The 12,147-nt window shown below is 50.7% G+C and overlaps 1 protein-coding gene across 1 annotated transcript in view; it reads left to right on the top strand.

Moving 5' to 3' along the window:
• The first annotated feature begins 843 nt into the window (after positions 1-843).
• The window catches only part of NIPSNAP2 (nipsnap homolog 2), a 57,116-nt gene continuing 45,812 nt past the window's right edge, over positions 844-12,147 (top strand). Inside the window, exon 1 of the mRNA XM_077296420.1 lies at positions 844-997. Coding sequence (XP_077152535.1) covers positions 918-997 — 80 coding nt within the window. The 5' untranslated portion in view covers positions 844-917. The remainder of the gene's footprint in view (positions 998-12,147) is intronic.

Here is a 12,147-nt window from a genome sequence, read left to right as displayed (position 1 = left end):
GCTACATGTAACGTTTTTTTGTGCGACGTGTCCGCTTTTTCCAACCACGCATGTGCGGCCGAAACTCCACCCCCACCTCCCCGCACCTCACAAAGGGGCAGCGGATGCGCTGAAAATTTGCATCCGCTGCACCTGTTGTGCAGCGCAAACAACGCTAGCGTCGGTACGTCGGCCCGACGCACTGCGACGGGCCGAGTACGACGCTAGTGTGAAAGTAGCCTTAGGCTACTTTCACACTAGCGTTAACTGCAATACGTCACAAATGCGTCGTTTTGCTGAAAAAACGCATCCTGCAAAAGTGCTTGCAGGATGCGTTTTTTCTGCATTGACTAACATTAGCGACGCAATTGCGACGCATTGCCACACGTCGCAACCGTCGTGCGACGGTTGCGCCGTGCTGTGGCGGACCGTCGGGAGCAAAAAAGTTACATGTAACGTTTTTTGCTCCCGACGGTCCGCTTTTTTCCGACCGCGCATGCGCGGCCGGAACTCCGCCCCCACCTCCCCGCACCTCACAATGGGGCAGCGGATGCGTGGGAAAAATGCATCCGCTGCCCCCGTTGTGCGGCGGAGACCACGCTAGCGTCGGGAACGTCGGCCCGACGCACAGCGACGGGTTATTCCTGACGCTAGTGTGAAAGTAGCCTTACATGCAACGTTTTTTGGTGGCGACGGACCGACGCAACCGTCGCACTGCAAGTCTATGGAGAAAAAACGCATCCTGCAAGCACTTTTGCAGGATGCGTTTTTTCTACAAAACGACGCATAGCGACGTGCAGTGCACGACACTAGTGTGAAAGTAGCCTATGTGAAAGTAGCCAGCGATCAGTTCTCCACCTGGTGGTGGCTGGCGATATTACAGCACAGCTCCTCCTCCACTCCCTGACGTTCACTGGCAGCGCGGTAGGTTGTGCAAGATGGCGAGCAGAGCCATGTCCGTGGCATTGAGTAGGGCACTGAAGATCCAGGCCTGCGGGCCCAGCGTCCTGCTGGTCAGGTGAGGTCAGGCGCTGTGCTCGGCTTGTGTTCCTGCAGCGTCCCAGCCGTCCTCCGGTCCTGTGCGTGTGGTCTGTGTAGAAGGAGCAGAGCGCAGCGTGTAATGCTGGGAGACCTCGGGCACTTTATGGCGGTGGCTGCGGCTCGCCCTGTGGCTGCGGTACTAGTGCTTGCCCCCTTCCCCCATGTAGTGCGCCCCTGCATTGTGTGCCAGGCAGTGCGGGCAGCTCAAGGTCACTGCCCCGTGCCTGGCAGAGCCGCAGCCAGGCCCTCTGTCACTAGTGTTCCCAGCCCGTGTCCGCCAGTGTTCTCTCCTCAGGTGGGAAGTGTTCTGGGTTTTCACTACAAAGCGATGTTTGGTAACTTTCTCCAGTATTACTGCACAGTGACATATGGAGGTGGTCCTTCCCTACATGAGGGGAGACGCTCCTCATCTGACCCATCACACAACACCCACAGAAGTCCACTGTCCCCCCACTGCTGCGGCACCACCACCCATAGAAGTCCACTGTCCCCCCACTGCTGCGGCACCACCACCCATAGAAGTCCACTGTCCCCCCCCCCCCACTGCTGCGGCACCACCACCCATAGAAGTCCACTGTCCCCCCACTGCTGCGGCACCACCACCCATAGAAGTCCACTGTCCCCCCCCCCCCACTGCTGCTGCACCACCACCCATAGAAGTCCACTGTCCCCCCACTGCTGCGGCACCACCACCCATAGAAGTCCACTGTCCCCCCACTGCTGCGGCACCACCACCCATAGAAGTCCACTGTCCCCCCACTGCTGCGGCACCACCACCCATGGAAGTCCACTGTCCCCCCACTGCTGCTGCACCACCACCCACAGAAGTCCACTGTCCCCCCACTGCTGCTGCACCACCACCCATAGAAGTCCACTGTCCCCCCACTGCTGCTGCACCACCACCCATAGAAGTCCACTGTCCCCCCACTGCTGCGGCACCACCACCCATGGAAGTCCACTGTCCCCCCACTGCTGCTGCACCACCACCCACAGAAGTCCACTGTCCCCCCACTGCTGCTGCACCACCACCCATAGAAGTCCACTGTCCCCCCACTGCTGCTGCACCACCACCCATAGAAGTCCACTGTCCCCCCACTGCTGCGGCACCACCACCCACAGAAGTCCACTGTCCCCCCACTGCTGCGGCACCACCACCCATAGAAGTCCACTGTCCCCCCACTGCTGCGGCACCACCACCCATAGAAGTCCACTGTCCCCCCCCCCCCACTGCTGCGGCACCACCACCCATAGAAGTCCACTGTCCCCCCACTGCTGCGGCACCACCACCCATAGAAGTCCACTGTCCCCCCCCCCCCACTGCTGCTGCACCACCACCCATAGAAGTCCACTGTCCCCCCACTGCTGCGGCACCACCACCCATAGAAGTCCACTGTCCCCCCACTGCTGCGGCACCACCACCCATAGAAGTCCACTGTCCCCCCACTGCTGCGGCACCACCACCCATGGAAGTCCACTGTCCCCCCACTGCTGCTGCACCACCACCCACAGAAGTCCACTGTCCCCCCACTGCTGCTGCACCACCACCCATAGAAGTCCACTGTCCCCCCACTGCTGCTGCACCACCACCCATAGAAGTCCACTGTCCCCCCACTGCTGCGGCACCACCACCCATGGAAGTCCACTGTCCCCCCACTGCTGCTGCACCACCACCCACAGAAGTCCACTGTCCCCCCACTGCTGCTGCACCACCACCCATAGAAGTCCACTGTCCCCCCACTGCTGCTGCACCACCACCCATAGAAGTCCACTGTCCCCCCACTGCTGCGGCACCACCACCCACAGAAGTCCACTGTCCCCCCACTGCTGCGGCACCACCACCCACAGAAGTCCACTGTCCCCCCACTGCTGCGGCACCACCACCCACAGAAGTCCACTGTCCCCCCACTGCTGCGGCACCACCACCCATAGAAGTCCACTGTCCCCCCACTGCTGCTGCACCACCACCCATAGAAGTCCACTGTCCCCCCACTGCTGCTGCACCACCACCCATAGAAGTCCACTGTCCCCCTGCTCTGGCACCACCACCCATAGAAGTCCACTGTCCCCCCACTGCTGCTGCACCACCACCCATAGAAGTCCACTGTCCCCCCACTGCTGCTGCACCACCACCCATAGAAGTCCACTGTCCCCCTGCTCTGGCACCACCACCCATAGAAGTCCACTGTCCCCCCACTGCTGCGGCACCACCACCCACAGAAGTCCACTGTCCCCCCACTGCTGCTGCACCACCACCCATGGAAGTCCACTGTCCCCCCACTGCTGCTGCACCACCACCCACAGAAGTCCACTGTCCCCCCACTGCTGCTGCACCACCACCCATAGAAGTCCACTGTCCCCCCACTGCTGCTGCACCACCACCCATAGAAGTCCACTGTCCCCCCACTGCTGCTGCACCACCACCCATAGAAGTCCACTGTCCCCCCACTGCTGCTGCACCACCACCCATAGAAGTCCACTGTCCCCCTGCTCTGGCACCACCACCCATAGAAGTCCACTGTCCCCCCACTGCTGCTGCACCACCACCCATAGAAGTCCACTGTCCCCCCACTGCTGCTGCACCACCACCCATAGAAGTCCACTGTCCCCCTGCTCTGGCACCACCACCCATAGAAGTCCACTGTCCCCCCACTGCTGCGGCACCACCACCCACAGAAGTCCACTGTCCCCCCACTGCTGCTGCACCACCACCCATGGAAGTCCACTGTCCCCCCACTGCTGCTGCACCACCACCCACAGAAGTCCACTGTCCCCCCACTGCTGCTGCACCACCACCCATAGAAGTCCACTGTCCCCCCACTGCTGCGGCACCACCACCCACAGAAGTCCACTGTCCCCCCACTGCTGCGGCACCACCACCCACAGAAGTCCACTGTCCCCCCACTGCTGCGGCACCACCACCCACAGAAGTCCACTGTCCCCCCACTGCTGCGGCACCACCACCCATAGAAGTCCACTGTCCCCCCACTGCTGCTGCACCACCACCCATAGAAGTCCACTGTCCCCCCACTGCTGCTGCACCACCACCCATAGAAGTCCACTGTCCCCCTGCTCTGGCACCACCACCCATAGAAGTCCACTGTCCCCCCACTGCTGCGGCACCACCACCCATAGAAGTCCACTGTCCCCCTGCTCTGGCACCACCACCACCCATAGAAGTCCACTGTCCCCCTGCTCTGGCACCACCACCACCCATAGAAGTCCACTGTCCCCCTGCTCTGGCACCACCACCACCCATAGAAGTCCACTGTCCCCCCGCTGTGCTGACCACTTGTGTAGAAGAACAAGCTGCACGCAACTAACTGACACTCGTGTGACGCTGGCCATTTGTCAGTGACCCCTGCAGACCATCACATCCCCACAGTCGCTCGTTTGCAGCGAGTTTCCATCCTGTTGTGGAAACATCTTGGGCTCAAAAATGACTTTTCCAGTATTAACTGCTTCAGGGAAGGCTCCTTGTTTGTGCAATGTTTCCTATCCTGAAGCGGGGTTTGCAGCCCTTTTTATTGGACAGTGCCTAGTTTGTGGGGCTTCCCATCAGGAGATACCTCAAACAAATGACAAGTGTTTTGTTCCTTACCAAGAGTTTTATCAAAATTGAAAGTGTAAAAAGAAAAACCACGTATCTGAGCCGTGAGGCTGTGTGCACCCCAGACCTTTTACAGGCAGACGCTTGAAGAACGAACCCCTTTCTATGTCTGTGCACCCCGCTTCAGGTCTGCAAAGACGCCGTAGTGACCTGACCGTTTACTCTATAATACAAGTTAGTGTGGAGGCCTAGAAGATGCCCAGGGCCCCTCTGAGCCTTTTCTCAGCCTCAAAAAAAAAAAGTGTCATAAAAGCAATTAGGAAACAGCACAAAAAATGTTAAAAAAGAAGCTTCAGGGGGAAACGTTCAGAAGCGTCTAACGCATGAACAATCAGTCAGTGGTTTTACAGTAGAAACACATAGTGTATCGCGCTCGCACTCCTGAAGAGTCCCCATAATGCCCTAAATGTACATAGACTGCCCATTCCATTACATTAGGGGCAGAGGGACGCCATCTGTGAGGTAGCTCATTCATTGACTTACCTAATGACTTTCACAAGCATAGTTTGTCCTATCCTTTACTGTCTATAGGAATGTCATTTTTCTTCCCCTTCTAGTAGTGATTAGAGACACTTCGGCTTTGTGTACTGATAGTTACAGCTCATACACAAACCTGCTAGCAATGTGGGGAATCTATCGGTAGTCAATAATTATACGGTAAGTCATCACTTATTTAGCCACTGTTTGAGACAAATCCTATGGAAGTTCAGTCCCTCTCTTTTTTGGATCATGTACCCTTCTTGTAATCTGTAAATTGCATTTTAAATTTGGTTTAATAATCATTGATTTTATACAAGTCCCACGGTGGAGATCTGTTAATGTTTGGTCACCCTGATCGTGAGAGGATATTACATGTAAACTAGAGCCCCCCATAGCTCTGATTCCATAGAGAGGTTTCCCAACTTTCAGGACATGTAGTTTTTTTCCTCAGACACATTGTTAGGCTATGTGCACATGATGCGGTTTTGGCTGCGGATCTGCAGTAGATTGGCCGCTGCGGAGTCCATACTTCACCCAGCAGTATATCTTATTGTACATGTATTCTTGCCTAGTGCCATGGGGGTTATTTTGATTATACATGCAGATTGTATTATGAACAGGCCGTATATGGGGGAGTCTCTCTTTTTGTACTGGTTGTAATTGTTTTTAACATTTGTTACCAATAAAGTTTGTTCCTTTTTTCATATATTTGACTGGTGGTATGCGGATCATAGAGTGGCTTCTCTTGATGGCCGCTGCGGATTGGCCGCAGTTTTCCATGCATTGTACAGTACCATGTAAACCTATGGAAAACCAAATCCGCAGTGTCCATGGTGCGGAAAATACTGCGCGGAAACGCTGCGGGTTACATTCTGCAGCATGTCAATTCTTTTTGCGGATTCCGCAGCGGTTTACACCTGCTCCTCAATAGGAATCCGCAGGTGGAATCCGCACAAAACCGCAGGTAAAACTGCCAGATTTTGCAAAAACGGTGCAATGAATCCGCAACGTGTGCACATCGCCTAATTGTCATAAACCATATTCATATATAGAGCAAGGCCGCTCCCGCCTAGTGTCGCTGCTGTCCAGTGGGTGTGGCCAATGAGAGGGCGTGGCCTTGCGCCATACAAGTGTAGGGTGAGGCCACGCCCACTGGACAGGTTCTGACCGGGAGTATATGTAAGGCCGGGGTCACACTTGCGAGTGCAATGTGAGAAACTCTCATCAATACCCGGCACTGGAGCGGCGGCTGCGTAGAAATACATACAGCCGCACGCTCCGGTCCTGAGTGCCGGCGGCAATGCTGGTCACAAGTGTGACCCCGGTGTGACTGCATACTTAATCAATTTGGAGCGGACAACCCCTTTAACAAAAAATTGCTTTAACGTTTTTTTTTTTAAATTTCACTCCATATTCAACCTTAATGTGGTCTGTGATGATTAGTGAGTGAGAGGAGCACAGAAGCAGCTAGTTAGAATAGATCTCTCAGGATGAGCTCACTGTTGGCTACTTACCGCAGTTACCATTTTGCAGCCATCTGTAGAAGTGTAAAGCAGGGGCTGTTAAATAGCTTTTGTGAAAGCCAACAGCAAAAACTACTTTTAACCCCAAAAATGCCCCCTTCTGTTATAGGAGTTTTTCACCATTGGAAAAAGTCTGATTTGTGAAACGGCATGGTGCCTAATACTAAGTGCGGCATTATAGCTCGGCTCTATTACAGTAAATGGGACTGATCCGCAATACCACATACACTTTCCGGACTGGTGTCGCCCTATTTTTAGAATTAAACAGCCTCGGTTTTGTAATCCGGTACAACCCCTTTAACACATAACTACTAAATCTAGCGACTAGGGCACGTGGATATCAGAGGTAGGTCTCCTCCTCAGTAATCTGGTGCCGGTAAGGTGACTCTGACCACTTCTTCCTCCACCTAAATCGTCTGTTTCCCAGAGGGGTCGAGTTCAACAGCGTTCTGACAAGACCACCCCTTTAATAACGTCCTACTCTTGTCCTTATTGCCTGGACACGAACAATCTAAGCTTCTACAGTGTGCAGCGGTGCGGTCAGTGATGGTGCCCTTGTACCGGACTCTAGATCCATCAGATAGCGAGGTGTTTGCTTTCTGATACTGACTCACGGCCACTTTATATCACACATGTCACTTTTAGCCCCCACACCGGCGTACCCCCCTTCCACCAGGTATTGCACTTTGGACTATATCCACATCCTGATCACTCGGTAGGAAAGAAGCTGCAGAAATAAAGCATGTGTTCCTTGTTTTTTTGTGCATGCTGATAAAGTTTAGTGTTGAAAAAGTCCTATTCCATAGAATCAAAACACAAACAAACACGATACCTGCATTTTTGGTGCTTTTGTCACCACCCATTCAAATCAATGGGTGAAAAACGCCGAAAGAAGTGAAGTGACGTGCTCTATGTCCAAAAAACCATGCAAAGTACAAAATCCTGATGACACAAAACCAATGTATGTGCATGGGATTTCTGAGATCTCATAGGCTTTGCTGGTATTGTAAAACACAGATGTAAACTGGCATAAAAACATCCACTGTGAAATTAGACTGATGTGCTGTACGTTGGGGATGATGGGGGGCATATACCCTCAGCAGGTATATGGCTAAGTGGCCACAGTCAGGGTGCATACCTGGGTATCCCTATAACTATAGGCGGTGTATAGCATGATGAACATGTCCTTACAGTGCCCCTTCACTATAACTATAGGCGGTGTATAGCATGATGACCATGTCTTTACAGTGCCCCTTCCCTATAACTATAGGCGGTGTATAGCATGATGACCATGACTTTACAGTGCCCCTTCACTATAACTATAGGCAGTGTATAGCATGATGACCATGTCTTTACAGTGCCCCTTCGCTATAATTATAGGCGGTGTATAGCATGATGACCATGTCTTTACAGTGCCCCTTCGCTATAATTATAGGCGGTGTATAGCATGATGACCATGTCTGTACAGTGCCCCTTCGCTATAACTATAGGCGGTGTATAGCATGATGACCCTGGCCTTACAGTGCCCCTTCGCTATAATTATAGGGGGTGTATAGCATGATGACCATGTCTTTACAGTGCCCCTTCGCTATAATTATAGGCGGTGTATAGCATGATGACCCTGGCCTTACAGTGCCCCTTCGCTATAATTATAGGCGGTGTATAGCATGATGACCATGTCTTTACAGTGCCCCTTCGCTATAATTATAGGCGGTGTATAGCATGATGACCATGTCTTTACAGTGCCCCTTCGCTGTAATTATAGGCGGTGTATAGCATGATGACCATGTCTTTACAGTGCCCCTTCGCTATAATTATAGGCGGTGTATAGCATGATGACCATGTCTTTACAGTGCCCCTTCGCTATAATTATAGGCGGTGTATAGCATGATGACCATGTCTTTACAGTGCCCCTTCGCTGTAATTATAGGCGGTGTATAGCATGATGACCATGTCTTTACAGTGCCCCTTCGCTATAATTATAGGCGGTGTATAGCATGATGACCCTGGCCTTACAGTGCCCCTTCGCTATAATTATAGGCGGTGTATAGCATGATGACCATGTCTTTACAGTGCCCCTTCGCTATAATTATAGGCGGTGTATAGCATGATGACCATGTCTTTACAGTGCCCCTTCGCTATAATTATAGGCGGTGTATAGCATGATGACCATGTCTTTACAGTGCCCCTTCGCTGTAATTATAGGCGGTGTATAGCATGATGACCATGTCTTTACAGTGCCCCTTCGCTATAATTATAGGCGGTGTATAGCATGATGACCATGTCTTTACAGTGCCCCTTCGCTATAATTATAGGCGGTGTATAGCATGATGACCATGTCTTTACAGTGCCCCTTCGCTGTAATTATAGGCGGTGTATAGCATGATGACCATGTCTTTACAGTGCCCCTTCGCTATAATTATAGGCGGTGTATAGCATGATGACCCTGGCCTTACAGTGCCCCTTCGCTATAATTATAGGCGGTGTATAGCATGATGACCATGTCTTTACAGTGCCCCTTCGCTATAATTATAGGCGGTGTATAGCATGATGACCATGTCTTTACAGTGCCCCTTCGCTATAATTATAGGCGGTGTATAGCATGATGACCATGTCTTTACAGTGCCCCTTCGCTGTAATTATAGGCGGTGTATAGCATGATGACCATGTCTTTACAGTGCCCCTTCGCTATAATTATAGGCGGTGTATAGCATGATGACCATGTCTTTACAGTGCCCCTTCGCTGTAATTATAGGCGGTGTATAGCATGATGACCATGTCTTTACAGTGCCCCTTCGCTGTAATTATAGGCGGTGTATAGCATGATGACCATGTCTTTACAGTGCCCCTTCGCTATAATTATAGGCGGTGTATAGCATGATGACCATGTCTTTACAGTGCCCCTTCGATAACAGACAGGTGGCAGTAACAGCCAGACATTGTTTTTCTTGCAGTAGTCTGTTATTTTGTTTTTTTATATTTAGAGCTGTATTCACATTTGTGCCCCCTTCCCTGCTGGTTCAGTGCCTGCTCAGTTATACTGTGCTGGTTTTCATTATGAGGCATTTAGCAGTAGTAGATGAACTAGCTTGTGTCTGACAGTAAGCTTACTGACTGTTTCTAAAGTTTCCAGGAGGAACTGTGAACCCTCAGGTCTGATTGGCGACTCTAGAAACAGTCAGCAAGGTGGACTATAATACATGTAACCCAGAAAGAAAACATGGTAAATATAGAAAGCTAATGAGATTCATAAGTGGTCCCAGCCTGCAGGCAAACCTTTTCTTTACAATAGAAGTATACATAGATATAGTCAAGATGAACAATCATAGAGTAAGAAGGAAAGCAAGAGTGCTGGTAGGTATTTTGCCTATAAACACTCAGTGTTTTTTTATCTTCCATTGCTAATACTGAACACATCAACTAAATCCAAGATCGCTTCTATTACCCCTTCGCCATTCTCCTGTCCTTTTGTACATGGGAATCCTATGTTCCCGAAGAGAAAGGTCACAGTGTGTCACATTTATCTTGTGTGGCCCTGTTACTATGTATATGTGACCTTTCTATCTATTTAAAGACCCGGACCCTTTTTACCTTTCACGTAATCACAAGAAGAAAGTGTTGAGATGCAAATAATAAAGGTTTATAGAATAAATTGGTAAAGCGGTTTAGTTCTAGCCCATGCGATCACTCGTAGTCTGTTATGCCATAATAGAACCATATATCAAAAGCTTTGGCCCTGTTAGAAAAATGATCTCCTGAGGCACGGCATCATCTGACCCGGTTCTTTATTCCTATCTTACAGCAAGTGGACAAAACATTGGTTATAAGCGTTGTCCAACTTAGGCTACGTTCACATTTGCGTTGCGTCGGGCACAGCCGCGGCGACGCATGCACCCCTATATTTAACATGGGGGGCGCATGGACATGCGTTGTGTTGCGTTTTGTGACGCATGCGTTTTTTTGGCGCAAGCGTCGGGGCGCAGAGGACGCTGCATGTTGCATTTTTTTTGCGCTAAAAAAATATGAACGCATGCGTCACAAAACGCTGCGTTTTGCATGCGTTTTGCGTTGCGTCGCCGACGCAGCACACAACAACGCAAATGTGAACGTAGCCTTATACTCTTAGAATACAATAGTCAATATACAGTGGGGAAAATAAGTATTTGATACACTGCCGATTTTGCAAGTTTTTACACCTACAAAGAATGGAGAGGTCTAATTTTTATCATAGGTACACTTCAACTGTGAGAGACAGAATCTTGGAAAGAAAAATCTACAAAATCACATTGCATTATTTTTACAGAATTAATTTTATTGCATGAAATAAGTATTTGATTCAATAGAAAACCAGGACTTAAAATTTGGTAAAGAAACCTTTGTTTGCAATTACAGAGGTCAGACGTTTCCTGTAGTTCTTGACCAAGTTTGCACACACTGTAGCAGGGATTTTGGCCCTCTGCCCAATACAGATTTTCTTCAGATCTTTCAGGTTTCGAGGCCGTCACTGGGCATCATTGAGTTTCAGCTCCCTCCAAAGATTTTCTATTGGGTTCAGGTCTGGAAACTGGCTAGGCCACTCCAGGACCTTGAAATGCTTCGTATGGAGCCACTGCTTAGTTGCCCTGACTGTGTGTTTCAGGTCATTGTCATGCCGTAAGGCCCAGCCACGACCCATCTTCAATGCTCTTACTGAGGGAAGGAGGTTGTTGGCCAAATTCTCTTTAATACATGACTAGGGTTGAGCGACTTTTGCTTTTTTAGGATCGAGTTGGGTTTTGTGAAACCCGACCTTCTCGAAAGTCGGATCACGTGAAATCGGCCGATTCTACTGTAAAGTCGGGTTCCGGACCGGAACATGAAACCCAATGCAAATCAATGTGGATATTCTCCCTCTCCCTCTCCCTCTCTCTCCCTCTTCTCTCTCTCTCTCTCCCCCTCTTCTCTCTCTCCGTGCAAAGCATATGTTGTGTTTGCGGAAATCACTGCAGCCCAAACGGTAATATGGCTCTATGACGCCGCAGAAGCCAGGCCGGAACCTATGTCATCACACTGCCCACACTCCTTAATTGGCTGAAAAATGGCGGGGAAGGCATCATACAAAATGCGACTTTGGCGCCAAGATCGCCGACCACGTGGCCGATCCCACGCTGGAGTCGGGTCGGGTTTCACGAAACCCGACTTTGCCAAAAGTCGGCGACTTATGAAAATGAACGATCCGTTTCGCTCAACCCTATACATGACCCCATCCATCCTCCCTTCAATATAGTGCAGACATCCTGTTCCCTTTGCAGAAAAGCACCCCCAAAGTGCAATGTTTCTCCCACCATGCTTCACGGTTGGGATGGTGTTCTTGGGGTTGTACTCGCCTATCTTTTCCTCCAAATATGGCAAGTGGAGTTTATATAAAGAAAAAAGTTATTTTTTGGTTTTATTTGACCTTCTCGCATGCCTATTCTGGATCATCCTGATGGTCATTGCTGAACTTTAAACGGGCATGGACATGTGCTTGCGTGAGCA

Source organism: Ranitomeya variabilis, chromosome 3 (genome assembly GCF_051348905.1).
Source record: "Ranitomeya variabilis isolate aRanVar5 chromosome 3, aRanVar5.hap1, whole genome shotgun sequence".
In the NCBI taxonomy this organism is placed as follows: domain Eukaryota; kingdom Metazoa; phylum Chordata; class Amphibia; order Anura; family Dendrobatidae; genus Ranitomeya; species Ranitomeya variabilis.
The sequence above is the reverse complement of the archived record's forward strand: the minus strand, read 5'-3'. Positions and strand labels throughout refer to the sequence as shown.